Consider the following 27,284-nt stretch of genomic DNA (forward strand, 5'->3'; position numbering starts at 1 on the left):
CAGCTCCTCCCGATGGCAGGCACTCCAGGTAGCTCCCGGGGCGGCGAGCCCACAGTCAGCGGCGCCGGGGCCCCGCGGCGACACAGCTCCTCCGGCGGCGATCAGCGATCAGTGGCCTCGGGCGGCCTTAGGCTGCACCAGTTCGGGTTTCGGGCACCGTTTCGCCTCTGGATTCCAGGAGTGTGGAGCGGGCAGCGCCGCTGTACGAATCGCTAGCTTTCTGTGCCGCAACGGATTAGATTAGCGCTAGTGGAGCAAGGATTTAGGTGTGCCGTGACGGAGCTCCGGCGCTAAGCGGCCATCTTGCTTGGCTGCTCAACAGCGCCCCCCCTAATTCTACATATTTTTGATGGACTTATCAAGCGGTCATGTGTTTTGGTGGTAATTCCTTCATACGGAATTACAGTTAGCACCAGGACAATTGCTACTTACCCATATTCCTAATATGGTGTTAATTTCTCCAGCTGCATTGGGGGTAATAGTAGTTTCATATAGTCACCATTTGTACCGCAAACTAATAATGAGGCCCAATGTCTCTACACCCGTAAAAGAAAAAGTTGGTAGATTAGTGATAATTCGTTTTTGCTCCAATATAAAGGCAACTCTGTGTCCTGTTTTTATAGTGGAGAGTTGCAACCATATTTTAAAATTAGAAAGGACCATATCCATCATTGAGTAATGGTTGGTGACTGATAGCCAGATTTCCGTAACCCATAGGATTTCAAGATTCTCACCAGTTATTAGATAATGTAGGTATATATGAGACTTCACTGCTATCCTTGAATTAAGTAACCTGCCCTTCAAAGTGCACAGGAACGTGAAAGCTAGGAAAAGGTTTACAACATATATGTTTGTAGGTGGTTTTGGAATGTAAAAATGTCTCACTGCAGATGTAAAATGGCATCTGGATCCAGCTGAAAATCTGACCAAAGTCTTTTTGAGATGTCCCAGGAAGGATCTTTGTAATATTCGTTTTTTAAAACAAAGAGTGACAGAACTTGGTTGCTGTACAGGATCGTATTGGCGTAATGACTGCCGTAGATTGGCCGATATGTGCTCGCCTTTGGCCTGACGTGTTTGTGCCACAACATATGTAGATGCAGTGGAGTGTAGTGGCTTCATTGTTGCAAAGTAGCTGCCTCGGCCCACATCACTCATGTCATGTGATCCGAGTTATTGCGACTCTCAAGAGCCTAACTGGAAAATTATTTTTTATTGACTGCTATTTGTAGTGACAAGTGTGGTTGCAGATTTGTAAATTGAGTTGACTAACTTGCATTTCTCAACGAGGTAAGGCAATTATTGCAAATATTTTTATATGAATCAGTTCACACATCCACAACCTTACCTCTTTCTCTTCGTACCCTTCTGTTTACTTCCTAGACCCCAATTGGTTAGATGGTATGTGCAGAAGAGCTGGGTGCATCTCCGGCCACCATCAAATAAGTATGGGCTTTGATCTGTGGCTCCTCTGAGAGCAATGCCTGTGTCCAGGCTGTCTGAAAGTTCATGAGGCCTACTAGGAGGTTTATGTGGATGGCTACGGTGGTTGGGGTACTATTTTTCAATTTCTTGTTCTAATTTAGTTTGGGTGGTTACAGACACAGCACGATCCTCTAATTACTTGCATCTGGTTTCCTCTCTTTGCCCATGCCCTTGCAAACTATCAAGTACCCTCCAAGGCCATGGTTTCCCTCCTAAGAAATGCCCCGTTTCCTCCGCTCCTCTGCCATTGACTTTGCTTCCTATTCCTCCACTAAAAGTGCCAAAATAAAGTACACTCTATTCACATTTCCAGCTCCAGCACCACTCACTCATTCTATCCCCTCCCATCTGTCACTCACTCTCCTCTCTGTCGCACTGCTTCCCCACCCACCCCACTGAATATCTACACATGCTGCACTGTGTCATCTTATTGTGAGCTCCAATTGGCTCCTTTGCACGCAAATTGTTAAACTCCACCTTTTGGAAACTCTCTCTCTCATCCGGTACAAAACAGCCACAGTAATACCTCTCCTAAAGAGACCAAGTGCTGTCTCTAATAGCCCTTCATCCTCTGTCCTTCCCTACCACTCTGGTATCCTTGAGGTAGTTGTGTTAAACCACACAGTCAGCTAAACTCACTTGCGGAACCCCTCCAATCTTGATACTGGCCAAACACAACAGTGAGACTGCTCTCAATCATGTCAACATGTCTCTTACCACTGCCCACCACTCTCACCTCTCCTCCATTCTGACTGTTCTAGACCATTCTGCTGGATTTGGCAATGCTGATCACCACCCTCTTTCAAACTATTTCCCTCATTGACTTCAAAGATACTGCACATGACTAGCAATTCTATATCTGGGATCACTCCTTCTCGATCTCATGGCAATACAGCTTCCCCTCCCTGACACTCCTTCTAGTGGGCGTTCCTCAGTCCAAGGACCACTTCTTTTCACCCTACACCTCAGCCGTCCTCCCCAGAAAAAATGAATTTCCTTATTTGGCTTTAACTATGACCTCGTTGCTGACAATACTCAATCATCTTTTCCTTCCTCTCCTTCACCCTTGCAATCGCTAAACACATAACCAAATGCCAATCCACGGTTTGCCACCATATGGCTATGCAGATCTCCTCAAAAACCATGTTTTTCCCTGCCCCCAGTGTCATCCCCACTCTCTCCTCTCCCATGTCTTTCTCCTGTGACCTCCTAACTCACTCTACAGTGGCTTGTAACCTTTGAATTTTCTTTGGCAGTGACCTGAAACTCTTCTCGGGCATCATGCCCACTGCCACTACAACCAAGATCCTAACCAGATAGAGCAGCAGGTTGAGCGCTTGTTGCTGTGATCTGAGCATGATCTGCAGGTTCGAATCCCCCAAGGTCGATAAATGAGTACCAATTTCAGTTGGGTGATATTGTATGTAAATATGTGCCCTGTAAAGTGCTTTGGATTAAGGCGCTATATAAATAACACATCATTATGATTAGAAAACTCTGTCTATACCTAACGCACCACTCAACTAAAACACTTATCTGTACTCCTGTGCTTTGCAAACTGGGCTAATGCACAAACCTACTTAATTTGTCATCTCAAGAAAATCCTCAAATTTGCAACATGACCCTTTGCAACGAATCCAGATCCTTCTATACCTGCCATCACTAGGCTGGATGGCTATTCGTGCAAAATTGCTCTCTATCGATGGTCTTGTCCCTCACTTTCTTGCTGAATGCATCTCACTGTAAACTCCCTTTCCAACTCTCTGCTGATCATCTCTTCACAACCTGTCAGAACCCTGCTTGCCTTGTGCCTCCTCCAGCTTTCACTTCTTTTCCCTGCTTGCCTTGTGCCTCCTCCAGCTTTCACTTCTTTTCCCTGCTTGCCTTGTGCCTCCTCCAGCTTTCACTTCTTTTCCCTGCTTGCCTTGTGCCTCCTCCAGCTTTCACTTCTTTTCCCTGCTTGTCTCGTTCCACTGAAATTTTTTTACCAGTCACCAAAGCCATCCCTTTAGCGGAACTCTTCAAAACACAGTTAAAACTCGACCTGCTATTTATGGAAGGAGCCCCTAACGCCTTTCTATCCAAACTAACCACTCAACCAGCCTCTCCTGCATTCGTTATTTGTAAATGTGTAAATACTAGTCTACGGTTGTCAACAATAAAAAATAATGTTATGTTATGTACTTAATCATTTTTAACGTCCCTGGTATGTGTTCTCACTCGTATCCCTTCAACACCCGATATCCCCATATATGTAATTGAATCAAACAATGCTTTTAGGTAAAGGCACCGTATCTAGGGCCGCCTCGGTGCCTTCTTTGTATGTCATTTCCTTTGGGTATTACACGCTGTTCCTCAATAAATATTAAATAAAAATAGAGAGAACTGCATTGAACAGTTTTGGTAAATACATTTAAGTAAATATAATGGCTATTGCCTATTAAGAGTAGCTACTGATTAGCACCTTAGCACAATAAAAAAAACACTTGAAATGTAAAAGCATCTAGAGGCACTCACCGTATTTGCTCTCTGGCCTGCATCACTACAAAGTCCCAAGTATGGTTAATCCTTTTATGCAACTGGTTATATGTTTCCTGTAGAAGAAGGGGAGGAAGTGGAGATGCTAATAAAGAATGTATAATGCACCACATGACCTAACAGAACAATGTCTCGAGGCGGTGTCCATGCAATAGCTAGTTAGAAAGGCGGGAACTACCCAGCCTATGCTACACTGACAATTATAAGGAGGGACTACTTTGATGCAGGCCATGAATCAGTGAGATTGGAATATCATTTCTTTCAGAGAAAAAGAGAAAAGGGTTTATACAGTTTGCAGATCACATTCTCAGAATTGTTTTAACAGCACTTTTTCTTTCTTAGAACTACTCGCTGAAGCATCCTTGTAGTGGTGCCACTACTATTGTTTTTCTCTGGACCAGGAGCTACATGGGTGACTCTTTATATCTCTGAAATCTCACTTTGCATTCTAAAGTAGAAGTTGGGAATAGGAAGAAATAGCTTTATTTGTTCTTTTATTATAAATGTTCAAACAAAATACTGGAACAAATACTGCCAGCCACAGAAACCTACAGCCAACGTTGGCCATCACTCAGCATGACCGTTAAGCCACGACTTACGTGCTTTCAGTCATCAGACGCTTCAATACTTAGAATCCCCAGCCTCAGCTACCCCAGCCCTGAATCTACAGACCCTCCCAAATATCCCAAACGTTCATGCATCCTCACGACCGACCTGAAGGACCACAATCATCAGATGGCGTCAGCCTCAGTGGCTTCCCTGCCTTGAGCGCTGCCACTAATTATATGCCCCCGCTGTGCTTTTATCATGCATGGTAATTGGATCTGCATACCACTCCAAGCCTCTCTGAGCCTTGAATTTCTCCAATCATTTGGTTACCCATGCTCTGCATTTCCCTCGCCCATATGCCCCAAACTCAGACAAAGCAGTCAGGCATGCCCGCACCTTACATGCAACCCAGCCTCAGACCCTGATCAGCCCTTCATGCCACCTCAATGCTTAATCCCCCAGTCCTGTATCCCTCATAATCTCAGATGCCCTAAAACTCAGGGGATTCATTTTGTCAAAAATGCAGGCGTTGAGAGGGTGAGGGCAGGGTGAAGAGGTAGTAGCACACCTTCATTTTGATGCTGATGATTTCTGGGCATAGAGCAAGGGGCAGGGGTTCCCAAAGAAAGTGAGTAAAGCATTATCTTTTTAAGTCGACATGTGTGTGGACACTTAGTTGCTGCTGCTAAATACACATATGCTCCACTATGTTTCATTTGTGTTCACATATGCTGCACTAACAGTCTTAGAATAGGGAAACACAAAAGTCACTGCCAGAAAGTGAGATTTCAAGTCGAGTTTTGCCAATGCCCTTGTACCCTCATTGGTTGTCAAACTCCAGGCCTGAGCGCCGGATCCATGCCAGGTTTTCAGGATACCCCTCATTAATATTCATGAGATCAATTTGCATACAATGATTCTAAATGAATGCACATTTTCCCAATGAACATTAATGAGGGATATCCTGAAAAGATGTCAGGATTCTGTCCCTCAGGGCCTGGAGTTGGACAGCCATGGGTGAACAATTTAAAATGTCCACAGTAGTCAAAGAGGGGCTCCACCAATTTAATTATAATTATAATTGGTTATTTTTAACATGCTTAATACCCAGAGCTTTCTAAGCACGAACCGAGCTATCCTCCTGAGATTGATCAATGAATGTCAATAAAGATTGGACATGGGCTCTCCAAATAATGGTTACTTGACTGGAGAGTTATGCAATGTTGCACTGCTCACTTTATAATTTCCCAAATGGTCTATTTCCCTTTTTTGTCAGCCAGGATCACATTTACAACTGGCCCAAGTCTTGTCCTGCAGAATCTTTATAATGATAAACGAACCTAAAGATGGAATGCCAATGGCTGCCTTCCCACTGTCTCTATAAAACTTTCAGGAGAATCCCATGGAAAGGTGATTTTTATAGTAAAATGGATTGCCAAAGGCAGGGAAGGGGATTCTTTTGACCAGACAGGCCCTATTATATATTGGATCCTTCCTTCTGTTCTTCTGGCGAGCAGAAGGGGCCAATAATGATTGTGGTATGGAATGGGACTGGCGTAATGGCTCTCAATAGAAAAAGGTCATTAGACTTACCTGGGAAAACCACTTTCAGGGGAGGGCTAGAAGAGAGTAGCTGAATTGACTACCATTGCCAATATGACGGCCACTGATTGACCTGAAAGTTATCATAATCATCTACTGCTAACCTACACACTGGGTCCCTGCCATGGAAAGAAACCTTTTGGAAAAAGGGTACAGATTGGAACAGTCATGAACCCTAAAGGAGTATTGAAGTTGTCAGCATCATCGTTTGGTTCCAAATGGTTTTCTTCTAAACAGTTTAGAAGGCGTAATGTTAATTCTATTTTTAATTTAAAAGATCCATGTGCTCCAATGTATTCCTTATTATATTTTTTGAAAGCATACATATTACATTACGTGAAATGGTAACCTCAACACACAAGTACCACTGCATACATCCATTAACATTTCTAAACTCTTATCAACAGTAACCTACCCTTACATCACCCAACCCCACCTGAGCATAGATTTTCACCCTCTATTGGGAAGCATCAACCTCCATACTCACATGTCATCATTATTAAGGGGAAAGAACATTCTAAAAATGTTATTTTGGCATTTTGAGTGTCTAAATTACTACTTGCCCTCCCAACTCTCTAGATTTACTAACGCTGTCCTCTCCCATTCCTCCATCTCTTCTTAACCTCATGAGCTAATGAAGTGACCCATGCCTTCTATTCCACATTTCACACAAAAAGGGCACTATTCCATCTCTAGGTTTTGCCCGGAGTCATTTAACCAACCCTTCAGTTTTCCCATGTTGATATAGCTCATCCGATTTCCGCAGCCATTCCTGCCGAGCTGAAGGAGAACGATGGACCATATATGACAAGCGTCTATATTCATCTATTCCATTCTGCCCCACAAAAAATAAACAAGTGACGGTCCCATTCCACCCCATCTGGTTCTTTAATCCAAGAAAGGACTGATGCCCAATATGCTTAAATAACTGAACACTTCACCATACATGAAAACAAGTACTCTTTTTACTGCAACCTCTCCAGCAGGAACCAACAATTTATGGATATATTTTCGCTAACCTTGTTAAGGCAAGGGACCCCTATCGAGAAGCATAATACCATGGAGCTCAAATTGATGGGATTGTACAAATACATTCACCAGTCTGCCTCTGTGACGTAGTGGTTCACATAATGTTTGTTTTAACCTCTAGAACGACTTTATATAGGGCCAAGATCAATCCCCCGTTTCCTGGAAAGCAATCCTAAATCTGCTCAAATGAGGTCAGTGGTCAAGCTATGTCATTTCTTTACATCCTGGTGAGAGCACTCCTTTCAAATGAAAATACTGAAACACTGATACTCACCAAAGTATTTTCCAGTACAGCATTTTGTATGAATTGCTCCTCTCTTCAAAGTTGTCCTAACCTCTACAAACCTGCCTCAAACCATTCCTGAAATCATAAAACCTCTGGGAAATCACTGAAGAATGGAGGGGCCCATATACAACAATGTTGCAATGCCCATGATATCAGGCATTTCAACAACCCTTGTTGTTCCATAACTCCCAAAGAGGCCCCAGGGTAAGGTGTATATGAGCTCTCCATTGGATTGAGGATCTTGGAACCCATAAACGTTCTGCAACTGTCAGTGGATATAATATGGCATTTCCTAACATCATCCACTTTTTCTTTTCCCAGGACTACAGATAATCATAAACTGTACACAGTTGGGCTGCTAAGTAGTATCCCTCAATGTTTGGAAATTCCATCACTTGCTCACTTTCGGGCAATTTCAAATGCTCATATGGGATTCTGGCTTTTTTGCCATTCCACAGGAATCTTATGAAAGCTATTTTGATCTCCTACACAAGTTATGTTTGTACTATCACTGGCAACACAGCACATACAAATAGGAGACTAGGCAAGGCATTTACTTTTAAGATAATAAACTAGGCCATCTATTACCACTCCAGCTGTTTTCCTCTTTCCAAATATTGTCAAATCTCAAATGACATGGGGACGTAATTATTGGCATATAATTGGTACATGTATTAACTCCACTACATCCTTAACTCTTTCACTTTTTCATCACCTATCTTTAAAGAGGAGGTCTGTTAAATATGCTGCTATTTTGTCATCCATAGGGCCTAGGCAAATAATGACCAACTTTCTCAACAGTTACCAGTACTCAGAATATGAGCAATAACTTTCAAACAGCTTCAGTAATACCCCAAGAGAGTTTCTGGGTTCGATAAGATATTGTCTACAGAGAAGCTTGCTTTATACTCCTGCCCCTGGACTATTATCTCATTAACTTCCTGTCTTTGTCTAATGATTGCTGCAAGAGGCTCGATATCTAAAAGGCAAACATCAAGTTGATAGCCTTGCTCTGTCCCTCTTTGGAGATGTATTGAATGAGATACCATTCCATTAAATCTTACATCTTTCTCGGGAGACATATAAGCTGCCCACCTATCACATCCAATTTGGTCGTAACCCAAAAGCATCCACGACAGCAAATCCAAATCCCCAATTAACCTGATAAAATGCAATTTTGGCATCAACTGAATGTAGGTTTGCATCATCTGGATACCCCCGTGCACGCATAATATTGTTAATTTTTCTAATATTATCACCTTCCTATCTACCTCTTACAACCCCTACCTGATGAGTGTGTATGAGCACAGGGAGAACCTTGTCTAATCATGCAGCCAATATTCTTGTCAAACTGTTCATGTCCACATTTAACAGGGAGATAGGACAGCATGGCATACATTTTAAACTATTTTTACCCTCTTTCGGAATCAACAAGATTGTAGCCTCAAAAAAGGTATGAGAATCTATGCCTTCTAGCATCTTTGCCTGGTCTAGATATTGCATTCCTCGCCTCCTCTTCTGTGATATTCCTGTTAAGCCTCTTCTTTGTTGCAGCATGAGCCTAAGCAGCCTGAGCTCAGCTAAATATTGTAGCCGATTAGACCAGGCACATTTTTCCTGTGAGAGTAGAGGTCTTCATAAAAATTAGCAAATACCACAACCAATATTTCCGGGTCTTCAAAACTGTTACCTTTATTTCCTTGAATTAAGTCTACTAACTTGTTTGCCATTTATTTTCGTAGCCTACTAGCTAACATAGTATGTGCTTTATCTCTTTTTTTAATAAAATGGCTGTCTACCTAATCTTTTTTTTTAATACCACAGACAATTGACGAGCTTGGATTTCTCCTCTTACCTTTAAGATCTCCTCTGTAAACCCTTCATCCCTCTCCGACTTATTATGTGATTTATTTTGTAATTCCTGCAAATGAGCATGGGTCGAACCGCTTGGGATGCACATTCTTTTTTCTTTCTTGCCGACCTCTTTAAAAAATAGGCCCCCGATTACTGCTTTCATTGCATCGCATATCAACCCTGGGGGGGTCCCCTTTCCCTCATTTTCATCAAAGCAGGTGGCATGGGATTCTACTAATGCTTCCCTAAAAACGTGATCTCGCATGAGGAGATCATTACATTTCCATCTCTAGATTTGTTTAGTTTAATGTTCAAAGGGAGATCGAAATACACTACAACCCTTCATGATCAGACCATGTTACTTGAACAATATCAGAAGCTTTAATCAAGCTCATTTGACTCTCCCCCAAAAATACATAGTCCAGTCTCGATTATGCCCCAAAAAGATTTGAAAAAAAGTTGTAGGCTCTTTGCTGGGGATTAAAGACTATCCATTCATCCATTAACTCAAATTCTCTGATTTTCTCACCAAATGTAGAGGTTTTGGTCTGTTCCCCATTCTCCCTTAAGGGTGTTGATGCTAAATGCCCATTGTTTATTTATTTATTTATTGGTTTTCACTGCGTCGAAGCCTGCAGGCATCAAGGCGCAACAGGTAATACAAGACAAACAAGACAAAGGGCCTCATTACAACTCTGGCGGTAGCCGTGCCGGTAAAACCGGCACAGCTTTTACCGGAGTTGCATTTTTTCCATCACCCATGAATGGGCAAGAACCGGGTCATGCCGAGTTCGGCGGACCCGGTAATTGGGCATTTGCGGGTTCCGGAAACAAGGGACTCCTCATCCCCAATCACCCCCATAGGGCTGAACGGGAATGGGGACGTCGGATGCACCAGCGCATTCAGAGTGCTGCCTGTGCATCTGATGTGCTGTGCTCACGGGTGCCGGTCAGCCCGCCAGGAAAAACCTGGCGGGCTGACAGGCACCCACGAGCACAGCTCGTAGCATGGCGGTCTGGGAATAACGGTACCACATGCTTACTGGTACCGTAGTTCCCGGACTGCTATGCTTGTAATGAGGCCAAACTCTTAAGGAAATCTATCCTAATCTTCAATTTTTTTCAATTTTTGACTGGATTGTGGGTTCATATAAATTTAAATAAATGGGTCTTGAAGCAGGCTGAAGCTGAAACTTCCTCAAACCACCTGGTACATCAGAAGCTGCCGGAGCAGCGTTTCGCAGCGGAATCAAAAATAACCGATGACCTGTGGGGTTCAGTTGCTGAATGGGGAGAACAGTGAGCATGTTTAGACATATTGAAGGCTGAGCGTGCATAACGCTCAGAAAGGAGCCAGAAGAAGTGTAATTATGTTTTAATGATAGTGACTCGTTTTGAGGCATTTTCTGAAGGGCTAACATCTTCCTGTGGGGGCTTTTGCATTTTCGTCAGTATTTGCCTCGCATTTGGATATGTCCTCAAAGATGGCTGCCCCCCCCCAAACCAGCCTCCTGGTGCACCCTGCTCTCCCACAAGCTTGGTCCCCAGCACCTCTACGCACTCTGCTGATCCATCAGTGAGTGATGGCTGAACTTTGCTATTGCCTCCTCCACTAACACCTAATCCAAATTGTGTCTTTCTCACTGTCTTCTCTACCTCACCTACTCTACGCTCTCTCACTGCATATTGTGTTCTTTTAACAAATCAAATCTTGCACCCCACATTTTGCTTTGCATTTTTGTGCCCCTCCTGTAACTACTAGGGCACCTTGAGTTTGGGCCAGAACTGTGCAGTGCAGCCACCACTCTTTCTTTCGTTCAACTATCCTCTGCCACCCAGATGGCTCTCACCATCTCTCCAATTTTCTCTAACTTTTACACTATCACCTATTTTCCCTCTCTCAATAAGTCTGGAAGGAAAAAAAACAAAAAAGACATCCTGAGTGCAAACCCTGGCCTACCCATCGCAGACAACTATGTCAGCACAACTTCCAGACAGGTCTTCACTGATATCCTCTTCTCTGTCCCCTCTCCAGACCTATGGACTTCTCATCTCATCTCTACTCTCTCCCCTTTAACATCCTCTCCCATTAATGGTGCCACCAAGTGGGAAGTCCTCTTGGCAGGCTTCGTATCTTCACGCTGCTTTATTAATGTCTACCACATTGGCACTATCCTGATCAGGGCCCCCAACCCAACTTCCTTCCCTTTGACCGGCACCTGCGGTCCCTCATCAACTTCCTTCCTTCTCCTGCCTCTCTCCCTTCTGCTATGCCTGTCCCTCCCCCTCCGACTGGTGTACCACGCCCCTGTACTCCTCCTCATAAAGCCTTCAAAGGCTGATACCTCCTTCACCTGGCTACTGTAAATGCTCGTTCAGCCAACAAATACTCCACCGACATCTGCCTCCATCTTGAAGACACTGACCTGCACATTGTCGCTCTTACTGAAACATGGTTCAATGCCAGCTCGGTCACTACTTTTGACTCCCTTCGTCATGCTGGCTTCAAGATCATTTCCAGGCCACAACCCCACCATGCTGGCGGAGGGATTGCCTTAATCTTCCGGGGTGGGTCCCTTCCCCAATCTTCCGGGGTGGGTCCCTTCCCCCCTCAAACCCACCCTGCCTTACTCTTCCTTGTCTGCAAGTGGGTCATCTCTCCTTCCTCCTCTCTGACTATTGCCCCTGTTTACAGGCCCCCAGGCACTACCACCCTGTTCCTTTCTGAATGAGACGATTTCTGCTCCCCTCTCCTCTCAACTGCCTTCAATCTCCTCCTACTGGGTGACTTCAACATCCAATTGGACTCCCCTAGCACAGTGTCCACTCTCTTCCTTGAACGCTGCACTTCTCTAACCCTGTCCATTCTCCCTTCTGGTCCAACCCACACAGCTGGAAACACTCTGGACACCTTCATACATTCTGACCTCTCTCTCTTCTCCCCTCTGGTCACACCACTCTCTTGGTCCTACCACTCACTCCTCTCTTCCTACCTGGGTCCCCTCGGCCCCCTGACTGCACCTCCACCAGCCCTGCCAACCTTGTTCACGAACATCCATCCAATGAAACGAGTGTCAGCTGCTGCCTACATGTTTCATTGAATTGAAGTACATTAATCTAGATGCTACATACACAAGTATCACATTGATAGATTACTGGGTTTGCCAGATTTGTTTTTAGACATTGGCCCTCATCAGGAGGTTGGAGGTAACCATGCCGCTTTTAGTGGCATGGTCGCCTCCTTACCGCAATCTGGGCCCGGGTCCCTCGAATGAGGACTTACCGGGCCATCGCAACCTTGGCGGACCCGGTAATTCCCTGTCCGAGGAACCCGGACCCAGTCTATCCCCATTCCCATTCGAGCCCCCATAGGGCTCAATGGGAATGGGGATGGAGCTAACAACGGGCCTGTTAATGACGGGCCCGTTGTTAGCTCCCTGGTGTCCTCGCAGGACCCAGTATGGATGCCTGGTTTTTCCAGGCACCCATTGCGGGCCCCGCGAGGAGACCTCGTGGTAGGGCGGAATGGGTTTACCGGCAACAGCACCTTTACCGGTGCCGGTAAACCCATTCCGCCAACCTTATGATGAGGGCCATTATCTTGTCATAGTGGGAGGGCCTGTGATTGACAGTTTGTACACGCTCAGGGCATTATATAGCATTAGTCCGCACATCTATGATACATCTTGATACTCTGGAGGATCATGTTGTGTGTTCATCCGACTCCTGTTGTTGCACCTTCAGGAATTGTGTATACGGACCCCAACATGTCGTTGGGAGTGGCCTGGTGATATGTTAGTCTGCCATATTCTACTTCCATGTCTTTACAATACAAGATATCTGCCTGCCATTGACTTATTGTCAGAGATTTCGTTCCTCCCCACACCATTGCCACCCTTCTTTTTGCGAAAAGCAGAAGGAGCCCAACCAGTCTTCTCCTGCCCCCTGGGACAGGTTTGGTGTAGTCCAATAGTGCAGTCAGTAGGTTTGGGCTCATTATCTTGCCTACAATTTTGCTAAGTGTCTCAAATACCTGTCCCCAGAAGGCCGAGATCTGTGGGCAGTCCCATGTCAAGTGTAGGAAGTCAGCTGCTGCGGCATGGCATCTCACACAGCTATCCAAAGCATCGGGGAAAAGTTGGTGCACCGAGACTGGCGTATGGTAAAACTGGTGTAAATATTTTAGATGGATCAGTTTATATCTAACATTAAGGGCCACTTTCTTTGTGCCTTCGCAACAGTACCTCCATGTTTCTTCTGTTATTGCGTGTCTCAACAAGGCTTCCCATTTTACACGGGGGGAGGAGCCCGTCCCGCATTTGGAGTCGAGGCACAGAGCATACAAGTTTGAGACCACCCTTTTATTGAAGATAACATAACATCTCTCGCTAGTGAGGGGAATCACTGGGATGAAGATGACAAGTAATTATAAGGAATATATGGTTCCACCCCCAGATTTGTTCTCTATTCGGACTCATGCCCTAAAGGTCACTTCAACCATGTTATTTACTATGGAAGACATGTCCGGTGCCGTGCACCATGATGGACCGTAGTAGGAACGGTGACGCCAGTGCCCTTTCCACCACCACGTGCTCTCGCTCCCTTCGGTCCCTGAACCAGTATAGGAGAAATCCTGCCTGGGCTACGGTATAGTAGGTCTCGAAGTCAGGTAGTGCCAGGCCACCCCCATGCATTGGTGCCACCAATTTGTCCCATGACACTCTAGCCTGTTTTCCAGCCCAAATTAACTTCAGTATTGCAGATCTAAGGTCAAGGAAGTATACCCCTGATACTGCCAGTGCAATGTTTAGGAACACGTATAAAAACCTGTATAGTATCACCATTTTGACCAGGGAGACCCTCCCATAGAGCTTAAGAGCTAAGCTCATTCATCTGTCTATCGCAGTATTGGTCTGGTCCAACACCTTCTTATAATTGTCTCTGTATAGAACAGTTGGGTCGCAGGCTATGGTAACCTCTAAGTATCGAGTGTGGTGGATGTGCCACTGAAACTCCCATCCATCTGCATATTGATGCACCTTATCTGTCATCGGAAAGAAGACTGATTTCATCGGATTGATTTTGAGCCCAGATAAGTCCCCAAATGTCAGCACGTCATGCATAATCGGGTCGAGATTGTGTTTGGGGGCCAGAGACGAAGAGCAACATATTGTCTGCGTAATGAGAAATCACCACCCTGTGTTTACACAGCTTCAGTTTTCTGGATCCCTCTGTGCAAGTGTCTTTCCCTAATTATCTCTGATAGCAGCTCTATCGTCAGTGCGTACAGCAACAGTGACAGGGGGCAACCTGTTGGGTGCCTCTTTCTAGCATTATATCAGAAGTGAGCTGACCGTTCACCCTGATCTTAGCCTTAGGCCGTGTGTACAGCAGTGACACCAAAGAGATGCACTGCTCCCCCACCCCCATCTTTCGTAGCACTGCAAACAGGAAGGACCACTCCACTGAGTCAAATGCCTTGTTTGCATCTAAGAGTGCAGCCATATCAAATTGGTCCTCCTGTACCGTGGACAATAGCCCAAAATCCTGCAAAGGCCGTGGGAGGTGGAACGACCAGGAATGAACCCGGACTGTCCGCCTTCACCATCCTCTGCATCAGCGGGGCCAGTCTGCATGCTAGTATTTTGGCCAGTATTTTATTATCTATTTTGATAAGGGATATGGGTTGGTAGGAGGAACAATCATTTAGAGCTTTATCTGGCTTGAACAGTACCATCACCACCACCTCCCTCAGTGACTCCGGAAGGTGGCCCTCTCTCAAGCTATGGTGAACCATCTGCAGCAGATAAGGGCAAGCTTCCCTGTCTATTGATTGTAGAATTCTGCAGTGAACCTGTCCGGTCCAGGGGATTTCCCAGTTGGGAGAGAACAGATAACCTCCAGCACCTCACCCAGAGACAGTGGACGGCCCAGTCCCTCCCGCACCCCATCTGTGCACCAATATAGGGAATCCTGCTCCAAATACTCTGTGGCTGCTCTTTGTGAGACCCAGACCTGAGAGGAGTATAATTGGCCATAAAACCGGCAGAACTCCCGGACTATCTTCAGGTCTGCAAACCTTTCTATGCCTTGTGTATCTTTTATTGACAACATTCGGTCCTTGGAGCTATCACACTTTGCGGCTCTAGCCAATAGTCTGCCTGGCCTCAGTCCTTCCCATATTGTCGTACTGCTGCTTTCCCAACAGAAATGTTACAGTTCTCTGCACTAGTTCACTGAACAACTGCAGGTATTTCCTGATCTCTACTTGTTCCTGGGGGGTCGGAGAGGGTGCCTGAAAGCTATGTATGTGGGCCTCCGTGTTTGCCATTTCCCTTCTTATTTGATTTAGCACCCAGGATTCTTTCGATATACACTCTGCCCTGATTACACATTTGAAACTCTCCCATGGACCCTGCATTCATCTAAAAAAACAAGTCTACCCCCCCAGATATGCCATCCCGGAACACGCAATCTGTCAGTCCTTCGCTCTTAAATACCCAGGGCGCTCTCAGTCCCCCTCTATGAAAATTCAATGGCCAGCACCACTGGAGCATGGTCCGCTATTGTTTGGGCCAGGATAGATGTGTCGATCACTTTACCCATTAGTGTGTGGGAAATCAGGAAATAGTCTATTTGGGATGCCGAGTTGTGTGCAGAGGAGTGGTACGTGTACTCCAATGTCCCTTTGTGTCTAAGTCGCCAGACATCGGAAAGTTCCAATATTGAGCATAAGCCTTGAAGTTTACCTGCTGCCTTGGGCGTTGGACGATGATTTCCCCCTGTGCGATATCGGCCCTGCTCCATGACTACATTAAAGTCTCCAGCCCAAATTATCTCCCTGGGTGGTGTGTTCCCCAATTGGCGGTCAATCCACTCCAACATGTCTACCGTGTCTTGATTGGGGCCATAATAGTTTATTAAAGTATATAGTTGGCCCTGGATGATACCCCACACCATCAGAACCCTTCCCTCCTGGTCCTAACCACTGTGATTAAGCGGAAGCCGACAGACTTATGAATGAGAATGCACACCCCTCTGGAGTATGTTGAGTATGAGTATGAGGAGACATAGCAGTGGCATCCACAGCTCTTCTCAAATTTCGATTCTGTGTCCAGAGTCAAGTGCGTCTCTTGTAGAAGTAAGCACGCTCAACCACATTCTAGTCCTCGCGCCCTTCTCTAGCCAGCGGTATGGATTGTAACTTCCAGCATGGTGAATAACCAAGTTTGCTGCCCATTAATAGTGTCTGATGTGAGCCAGCGATTTTCCCCAGATTGTAGAGTACAGGGCAGGCTGACAGAGTTCCTCCTCACGGCTGGGTTTTCAGAGGCTGTTTAGTGTGGGGCCTCCTCCTTGGTAGATCTGGAGTCACAGAAGGCCATGGGTCAGCTCACCCCATCCATTCTCTCTTCTTTCCCGAGGGGTTTAAATGCCAAGAGCCCGCTCCTGTTTGGAGGCTGATGTTTTGCTGCTGTAATGGCGTGCGTGTCCCTTGGCTTGGGCCCCTCACCACTCTTCTTCAGACCAGCTGGTCGTTACCTGCATCTCTGTTCTCTAGGGGTGAGTACTGCCACTGCTGACTCCTAACAGGACTGGTATTCGCTCCTTCCGGGTGCCTCGGGAGTTGTGCTTGGATTCCCCCACTTGTTTTTTTGCAGGAAGACATTGTGTGCGCACTCGGCACTAGTTGGCTTCAGATATTGCAGGTGCAGGACTTATGGCTCTCCCGTGATGTTCAGGAGACTTGCGGGTGCACAGCCACTGCTGCGCTGCAGGCTCCTACAATGCCTTTTGTGCCCGCTGCGCCGCCATGCTATCCCTCAGCGCTGGCTCTTTCCCTCATCCAGATCTCCGCTCCCCAAGCACCCTGGACTGTTGGATCACATCTGTGTGTGCACCGGTCTTTCACACAGCTTCCAAAGCATTTCTGTCTAGTCGGCAGGTTGTCTGAGGCAGGATACAGTCTGGATGGTTTTAGGATTAGCTCATGAGCCTGCAGCCATTTTGGCTGGGCTCTCTAGTGCCCCGTGGCATCCTACGCCCCTTTGCTTCCCACTCAGACAACCCCTCTCCCATCCCCTGTATCCTATGGCCTCTCACACTCTTCCTTCCTCTCTCTACTCCCTCTCCCCTGTCAAACCTGATGAGGTTACTAGAGTGGTCCGCTCCCCTTGCTCCTCCAGAACAATCAAGGCCAACATTGGCTCTCTTGTCCCTGCTCTTCTGATTTCTGCAACCATTCTTTTGCTACCAGATCCTTCCCCTCCTCCCTCAAGCACTCCCTTCTGCCCCCCCTCCTGAAAAAACCTTCAGCAGATCCAACTTGTCCAGCTAACTACCATCCTATTTCTAACACCCCCTTCCTTGGGAAACTCCTAGAGAAGCTGGCCTTACCTCGCACACTGAACTTGTTGGCGGTCTCCACGGCCATCAATCTGGATTCCGAGCAAACTGCTCTTCTAAACACTCGTGAAGACCTGCTTGCATCCCTTGACTCCAACTCTCCAGCTGTCCTCATTCTACTTGATCTCACCTCTGCCTTTGACATGGTCAACCACTCTATCTTCATAAAACGACTCCATGATACCTTGGGTATCTTGGAGCAGGCACTGGACTGGCTAGCCTCTTTCCTGTCTGATTGACTGTCCCAGGTTATTCTGGGCACCTTCTCATCACTTACCTCCTTCTCCACCTCTGGTGTCTCCCAGGGCTCCAACCTCTCTCCCTGGCTCTTTAACACTTACCTTGCTCCGCTGGCATGCATAATTTCCTCCTTCTCCCCCAATTTCTAGTGCTGCGCAGATGACACTCAACTCTTCTTCAACTTTCTGCTAACTCTCTTGCCTCTTCCATAATCCAGGACTGCCTATCTGCCATCCATCCTGGTGCACTTCCAATGATCTCTGCCTCAATGCCAGCACGACTGAGATCCTTCCTAATAGGATCTCTGCTCCCTCTTTCTTCCCCTCACTCTGGTCATCCTCTATGGGTTCTCCACCTTCTCCTTCTCCTTCATCTGAAGCCAGAAACCTTGGGAGTCATCTTCAACTCCTCTCCATCCTTCCTCCCTCAGATCCAGGACATTGCCAAGAAGTCCCACTTTCAACTAGTCCTTCTTAAAGGAATTCTCCCTTTTCTCACTTTCCCCCAGAAGCTCAACATCACCAGAGCTTGTGTTCTCTCTAGGCTTAACTACTGTAACAGCCTTCCCTTGAATCTACCCTCTTCTTCTCTATGACCACTCCAGCTAATCCAGAATACGGCAGCAAGACTGGTTGCTGGACACGATCAAATTAAAATCCCTCTGCATCATCCGCAAGGCTTTCTGGGTCCAGGGACCACGCTATCTGCAACTTGCTATTACTAAATATTCTCCCTTTAGACCTTTACGGTCTTCCGGAACCAACTCTTTGTTTGTAAAGCCTTTCGCTAAACAGAGGGACGGAAGCAGATCTCTTGCCTCTGCTGGTTCCCTCTTGTGGAACACCCTCCCCCTTCCTCTTAGTCTTAAACCGGACCTCCTCAAATTCTGGAAAAGCTCCTCAAGATTTTCCTTTTAAGCTCCTCCTTCCCTTCTTCCCTCATCTGCTAACCTCACATTCGCTTTGATTGGTGGCCAGGGCTCTTATGTGTCCTTGAGGCCCTGGCCTCCCACACCCAATCACCTCAGCTTCTGCTTACACACAGCACTTGCCTTAGCACCCGCAGGCCGTCATCATTGTAGGACTGCACTTAATTCAGCTCTATGCTCCCTTGCACTTACTTCACTCTGCACTTAAATCCACTGCTCACCCACAAGAACGGACACTCCAGCACTTAACCCCAATCCCTCTTCCCCCCTTATCTCTCTTCACTTGCACGTTCTGAATACTCACAAGGCATAGTAAATTCATCTCTTTTTACTCTCTTGTATACATTGCTTTTTTTCCAATCCCATGTTCCCTCCCTGTTGCCATGTGAGTGCTTTGAAACACATTTACTTGTTGTATAAGCACATAACAAATGCACAATAAATAAATGTAATAAATAAGTGGTCCGTCATCTTGGCCAATACTAGGTTAAAATCTATTTCTACTGTGAACAATCCCTTCCCCCATCCCGACACCTCCTCTTGTGCTTGCTTGGGATGCCACCTTGTCTTTGACTAGGTGCATTGAAAATGCACAATGTCACCTCCCTTGCTCCCTTTCACCATCAAACCGCTGTCAAGAGGAATAGTTAATTTGAATTGTACCATCTTAAAGGCTCTTGATAATATTATTCCCCCTCCTGCCGTTTTCTTAGATCCAGCTTTGCCACACATTTTACCCCTCTTAGAGCCCATAAACTACTTCTCTTGTCTTTTGGTGATATGATATTATATTTTATTTATAGCACGCCTATATACAAGTGTTTCAAGGCGCAACGAGGCAAGGGAGGGATACAAGGGCGGACTAGACAACATTCTTACTAGGCCCAGTGACATTGAGATCGCGCAGGTGCAGGGGAGCGGCAAGGGGGGAAGTGCAAATATGACCCACTTTTGACGAATGACAGTTTTGCATTGTTTGCCATATTTTGTGTCACAAAATGATAGAAGCTATTGTTTGGGTAAGGTGTATATATAAGATGGGGATGGAAGGTGAGGTACAAGGGTTTCCCGCCATTTTGTGGTAAAACAAGCGTAAACGGTGAAAAGAAATTAGGCAATTTTTGGCTAACAAACAGAGATCCATTTGGGGCATGGAAGGTTGAAATAAGGACTACCTGGGAATTAATGAATGTATTGCTTTTTGACTTTGCCGTAAGGTCAGGTGGTTCTTTTTCTCAACCTTTCTCAGATCAGAGGACCAATTCTCTATAAAAATGGAGAGGTCTGGCGAGTGGGTCAGGTCAGTTAGGTGGGGGTCTGGCTATGTACAGGATGCTGTTTCTCCTTGACTTGTAAGAAAATGAATAAAGGTGCCTCAGTTAGCTAAAATTGATGTGTGAGCCTGATTTCTCCGGCAAGATAAAACAACAGATTCCACAATGCAAGATCGAGATTCAAGACAGAAGGAAATATTTGCAGAGACAAAATCTATGGTTAATTACATTTATCTATTAAATTGGAAATTCAGGATTTAAGGGGAAACCTGGGTACTATCAATGCAAGACTTGAGCAAGCAGAATCCTGCTAAGCGACCAAACCTAGCTAGGAACGCTCAGACAACACTCCTCCTAAGCCCCCCTCTTCTGGGCTGAAAAGACTTGAATAAAAATGGAAAAAACAAATAGAGAAAGGAGGTGCGTGGACCCCCTCCTCTCATCTCCCAAATACTGTTGGCACATAACGCAAGACGCTGCTGTTCTGTACCGGAAGAGCGTGCTAATTACATTCACTGGCTTTCTGACTGCTGGAGTTAATGAAGGATTTGCTAGCATAGAAAGTGCTCCCACCTCCCCCCATTTTTGTATCAAGGTAAACACCTTTCTGAAATCCCTTCAACAATAGTTAGAAAAGCAAAGCTGAGCCGAGGAGTGTTTGCTGGCCTCTTTGCACATTGGTCTAAATGTTTTCGTCCACCAACCCCCTTCAATGGAACAAACCAACCATCCTCCAGGTGAAATGTCAGTTGTGAGGGTTGAGGGGGTCTCCTCAGATCTAGCAACAAAACAAGATATAAAGGATGTACTGTCCGAAATCATAGCAATGCAGGTGGATGTGTAGCAAACAATAGGACACTTGAAGGGCGGGCAGGCCCATCAATCTGGAACAAATGACTGAATCAACTGTCCAAATTTGCTCCATTCTATAGACATCAAAATCCTCCTGAAAAGCCACCAAAAGTGGTGGAGAAACATGTGTAGAGGTAAAAAGAGCTATACAAGAAGTGAATACTAAAAATCGAAAAGGGAATCTCAATGATCTAAATGAGAAACCAATATTATTATTTGGGAATATAACTTGAACAAAGGACAATTATAATTTGAACTGAGGAAAAAGAAATCTCAATGAGATTTATGAAAAAAAATTCTTTATTTTGGAATTTGGAAGTAAATTAAGAAACCAATACAGCCTGAACAAAAGAGATTTATGAAAATTCTTTATTTTGGAATTTGGAAGTAAATTAAGAAACCAATACAGCCATTATCAACATACTTTGAACAAAGGACCTATTTAAAAATAAGCATTTGGAAGATGTTTTGGAGAAATCTGAAAATGTTTAATATTTTGAATTAACATTGAATACAAGTTGCTATTCATTAATTTCCAGCTAATTATTTTCATTGTCTGGTGCATCTAACTATACAACTGCACATTTTTTGTTATTATTATACTTTCCGGCAGACAAGAAAGTATTGGTTGTAAGGAAGACGACAAGACATAACCCAATATAATCAATGATCTTCGCCCTGGGAGGACATTAGATGCCTGCAGTCTATTAGGATGCAGGTACAGCTCTGGCAGCGCAGCTAGACAGGCGAGTGATAAATGGTAGGACTATAAGTTACGGCAGTTACAATACAATACATGAAGTGAGTAGTGGGCCGATAGGTAGATATTATGAAGATGAAAAATGGCGAGTAACTAAAAAGCTGAAGTCAAGGTAAATCTGTTCACTGTTTGTTGTGAACCGACTAGGCATAGTAAGCATGTGGGATAGTCAGATAGCGGTGACAGCAGGGGAGTAGATGCAGGGGCATACCGGTAAAGCCTCACCCCGTGTCCTGGGGGCTATGTCAGCCAGGCCAAGTAAAGTCAGAGTGAGTCAGTAAAATGAGAATATCGGTCGGCCATAATGGGGCTGTTTGTGCAAACAAATTGCAGATGTAAGGTATACAGTGGAATCGGTCCAGCCCAGGGTGGGCATACCAGGTGCGCAAACCATGCAGGATATGTGCAATTGTAGGAGGAGGCATAGCGGTGGCAGTGAGTGCATGAGTCGAGACCTTAGAGTGTGGGAGCCTGCTAGGCCCGGACAGGCACAGACAGGTGCTATCCTTGATCATGGTCTTGAGAGTGGGACACCAGCTCTGCCTGCCAGAACTATAGCAAAACAAAAAGGTGATGGCTGGAAGGTTTTGAATTTTTCATAACCACAGGCATAGCTCTGAGCAACCCTCCAGACCATTGTTTTTCAGCCTGCCAAGCCATTACAGAAGAGGAAAACACATATGCAAATCAGACTTGGTGGTCCCCCAAACACGTGTCTGGGGTTGCTATTGGTGCTCTTGTTGTGGGATATATTGACCCACTCAATGGCATTGCCCCACATCACTAAGCTGCCTTTGCGCAAGAAACAGCAACCTGGCTGCACTGGTTCCTGGCTGCACCATCCTGCCAAGCACGCTTCAGGAAAAATGGAACAAGGGGACACACTGAAAAAGTATGCCAGTGTGTTTGGAATCCTATCAATGGAATCAAGTGAAAAAGCAGCGTTGATTTGCTGCAAAAGATTTTCACCCTTTCACAAATGCTGCTTTGATGCTAATTCCATCTGTTCATTCTGAAACCACTGTGATTCAAAAGGCCCTGTCATGCCCAGAATAGTTCACTGTACTTCACCAAAACCAGGCATACTTCCTGAGTGACAGGCCCAGTCAAACCAACTCTGAGAGAAATCAATAAGCAACATCACTTTCCCTCGCACGGGAACACGCGTTCATTTCTTGCCAAAAAGTATCCAGGCTCAGCAGTTCAAAAAGACTTTGGGCCTCATTACACGGAAGGCGGTAATGGTTAACGGCCACTGTTAATGGTAACGGTGACCGTTAACCATTACCGCCTTACTACGAGGTCCCTTAGCGGGTTGGTGCTTTAACACCTGCTTTTTGCAGGCGTTAAAAACCAACCCGATAAGGGACCTCAGAGCTAATTACGGCACCGCAAAATTGCGGTGCCGTAATTAGCGCCTTCCCCATTCCCATAGAGCCCTATGGGGCAGAAATGGGAATGGGGAAGGGCAATGGCGGAAGGGGGATTTACCGCCCCACCAACCTTGGAATGGGGGGGTAAATCCCCTTTCCGCCAAGGCGGTGCCGGTATTTTACCGGCATGAGCCATGGCGCTAATAGCGCCATGGCTCACCGCCTTCCGTGTAATGAGGCCCTTTAACTCTCTGAGCCAGATCAAGTGTACATGTATCTATACTTTAGATCAAACTCCTGCATTCCAGGAAATTACTACAGCTGCAGAGACAGTGTGGGCAGCTGAGGGAGCTGCAAAACCGAATTTAAAGAAAAAATGTTAGCAGTTTTAACACATTTGGAAAAATGGGCTTTGCTGGCTGAAGAAGAATTGGCCTGTTTAAAAATAAATTGTGAATGAAAGCCTGCTTACTTAGCAATGTAAAGGGATTATGTTAGTGGTGATAATACACAAATAGGCTATCTTCTTTCACAGGTTTGTTTAATTCAGGACCCAAAATAAAAAAATGTAAGAGTTTAAAACACATGGGCTGGATTTACAAGCTCTCAGAAAAAACAGTCATTCCAGTTGCCAGCCATGAAACTTCCCCAAGGAAGGGAAACACACCATAAATCCAGGACACGTAAGTGAAAATTGCCAGCTTGAAAAACTTTGTATGGGCCAGAACAAAGAAAGTTCACAAGCTTATCAGACATTCGTCTGTGCTCCAGGCTGGGACAATAGAAGTCCTAGGATACTAACCTGTCAAGTGTAAGGGGCAATAAAACCTTCAATTAAGATTGGAAACCCCCCCTTGCCTTGAAGGAAATGACAGTTGCTTGCAGTTGGAGGTAGAAAAAAAAGGATCTAGTTACAATGGACTGCATTTTGGTTACAAAGACTATTTTATAAAAAAACTTTAAAGACTTTTAGCTCTGCAGCAAGAATTATTAAAAATGTAAAAAGTTTGCAGTTTCAAATATAATTTTATGGGCTATGTTTTAAAACTTGGTAGAACTCATTGCCGCATGGGGAACAGAAGTTACAAAATATGACAGATTCCAAGGAAAGTATTAATGTTGTAAACATAACATTTTGTACATATATCCCTGGGGATAATTCGTATCTGTGTATAAGATTGTGGAATTTTAGGCCAAATCTTTCATGTTTAAAATTGCCAAAATGTATCAGAAGGGTGAAACAAGGTCGCACAGACTGGAGGATTGGACTGATCTGTGCTGCACATAATATGTAACCTGTGTGTATAATTTGCCAAGAGATTGCAATTATAGAAACGTATGTTTTTGGCAAAATCGGATTTTCAGTAGAGTAAATGTGGGAGTTTCTGGACATAGTAAAACTCACCTCATAAACCTGACATCATCCCCTTAGAAATCCAACCAGTTGAGAGCAAGGCGGAGACTAGCACCCCTGCCCAATCCAAGTAGTTTAGCGGCATGCATAGTTAACCCTGCCCAGCCTATACTTTGATGATGTCATTTTGCACTATAAATAAGGGTCCCTGACAAGACCCTAGAGACACACACTCTTCCTGATTTCCTGCGCTGAGTTCCTGTACCCGTCATCTATCCAGACTCCAGATCCCAACTACAAGGCCAAGCATTGCTGATCCCATTTCCAGCTAGGCCTACAATATTGAAAACCCACTAATCTCCCATTAACAAGGGGACACTGTGGTACCATTGACATCCTGATCCAGATTGGCTTCTGCCACTCACTGCATGCAGCTGCCATCCTGCTACCCTGATGACCTATATTATCCAGTGACCAGAATTGCCAGTTCAAAAGTGCTACCCGGTAACTAGCCCCTGCCCAGCTGATCCTGTCCTGCTGATTTTGTCCGGCTGTCTATTGTTACACCAGACCTGTGTGGTGACCAGAACGCTGACTGTCCAAAATCCAAAAACTAAAAAGTGGACTGTGAGTATCAATAGGAACCATAGAGAATCATAGTATACCTTGCCTTGCATTGTCCTCATTCCTTATCCCACTCTCTAAGCCATCCTATCCTCATCCTAATAACTTGTAATATTGTCAGAATCATTCTTGCTACCCTGCCATTGATTTCTAATGCTAACGCCAGCATTTCTTAGTGATTTTGTCTTGTAAATTCTAAGCTATTAATCCTATGGGGCGGAACTAGGGTTGAATTTGCGAATCAACCCTGGAGCTTACTGTGTCCCTCTTTGGTATCTTAGCCTGAATGCTCTAGTGTAGAGAAAACTGTTCTTGTCAAAACTGATTTCCTTTCCTTTTTCACCACTCAATTTTACTCAAAATGCACCTCACTCTATCTTGCATAACTCACTCAATTTACCAGCTAGAGACCTAATGTCACTTCCATATCATACCTATGATCTATAGCTAGACCCCAACATTGTGATTTGCACGATTTCACCTGTTTTTATTAAAACCCATTTTGGTAATTTCAGGCGGGAATTGCAAAAGTTTGGAAAATTCCCAACGTGTTATTTGCTGCAACATGTTTTAAAACCTGCCACTCATTTTCGAACTGGATGCTCTTGGTTAAACATTGCTTGTGATTGTTTGTACTTCTACATGGTTGCTGTAGTGAGGAGTAATATTTGTTTCCAGGTTTTTACACACATTCATTCATCCATTTCCCAGTGGCATTTTTAGCATTGACAGGGTTTGAAATCTGTTTTTCTCTCTTGTTTGGGGAGGGAAGGTCCGATTTCAATTCTGTTTTCCATTTGTCATTCCCGATTACCTGCTGTTTCTGTTTACCCATTTAGAATTGATTATTTGTGGGTTGGGGGAACATTGCAGGGAGAAATTGTAACTTGAGTGCTATCTCACCTAAAATCAAAAAGTGCTCCTTATTCCCTGGTGTTTTGTAGATGTGTCAATAGAAGGTTAAACTAAGTGAATTGCTTACATTCCTATTGTTCTTATCACCCCATTGGTGATTGCTGCCCCATGTTAAAAATTGTATGATCTTTTTTAATTTTCAAATAAATAAATATTATATTTTACCAACCAGCCTGGTTCATGGTCCATTGTGACCTGGGGTATTTGAAAAGGGTGTGTGATATGAGTGGTGTCCCATCTCAATATTGAATCTAATAAAAAAACATAAGCATTTCAATTGCACGCTGCATACTAGGCTGAGACTTAGGTGTGTGTCGCCTGATTGAAATCCTTAACATTGTTCAGAGGAGAATTGCCTAGCATTTTGGTGCAGGACTGCCCCTGGGCAGGACAAAGACTGATATTTTTGGGATATTTCTCCTCTGTGAAAGATAGTGAGCTAAAGAATCTGGGTAAGGCTCTCACAACCAGGACTAATATCTGGCATAGAGACGCCCAGACCCAAATTTCTTTTTGCCAGAATTGTAGGCCTGGTGGAGGAACTCCAGCAGGCATCCAATCAGGGTCTGCCATCTGGGGGAGGTCAGTAGCAAATTGGTTTCTGTTATGGGGAAACTGGCGGTGGCGGCCATCTTAACACAGACTTCGGACCCGTTATGCATCACTCAGAGGCCACTTGGAAGGCCTAAACTGGGTGCACAGGGCAGGCGCCTTGCAAAAGAGGGACCGGCTTCATGTTTCCTCGATGTAGCACAGACAGGTGCCAAGCTTGACCGTTGTCCAAGATGCTGCAGCTATAGAGATAAGGAAAGAATTCTCCAAGTGGCAATGTTAAAGAGAGTGATTGAGTTTGAAGGGCAGCGAATCGGAATATATCAAGACCCATCCACCTTCACCCTATTAAGGAGAAGAGTGTGCAGACCACTGACCACATCACTCCAGAATAGGGGAGTCCAATAAAGATGGGCTTACCCTTTTTAATTGAAAGTAGAGTCAAATTATGTAACTGACCTGGACGAAATCAGGTAAATCACACAAACCTATTTGAACAAACTACAGAGAAAACCAAGGAGAAGCAGTCAATTGAACAGCTGCGATCAGCAGTTGAGTTTGAGTAGAGTCAAGGCAACTCATTGCATAAAACTTGAATTGATCACTCCCTTAACTAAAGCACAGGTGCGCAGTGAAAAGAGATAACCCCATGAACTTCAAGTC

At 45.0% G+C, this 27,284-nt stretch overlaps 1 protein-coding gene across 1 annotated transcript in view; it reads right to left on the reverse strand.

The window, feature by feature from the left end:
- The window catches only part of RGS11 (regulator of G protein signaling 11), a 4,320,935-nt gene that overhangs the window by 2,953,719 nt on the left and 1,339,932 nt on the right, over positions 1-27,284 (reverse strand). Inside the window, exon 7 of the mRNA XM_069646770.1 lies at positions 4,003-4,079. Coding sequence (XP_069502871.1) covers positions 4,003-4,079 — 77 coding nt within the window. The remainder of the gene's footprint in view (positions 1-4,002; positions 4,080-27,284) is intronic.

This window comes from Ambystoma mexicanum, chromosome 2q (genome assembly GCF_040938575.1).
Source record: "Ambystoma mexicanum isolate Mex_15411 chromosome 2q, UKY_AmexF1_1, whole genome shotgun sequence".
NCBI lineage: Eukaryota > Metazoa > Chordata > Amphibia > Caudata > Ambystomatidae > Ambystoma > Ambystoma mexicanum.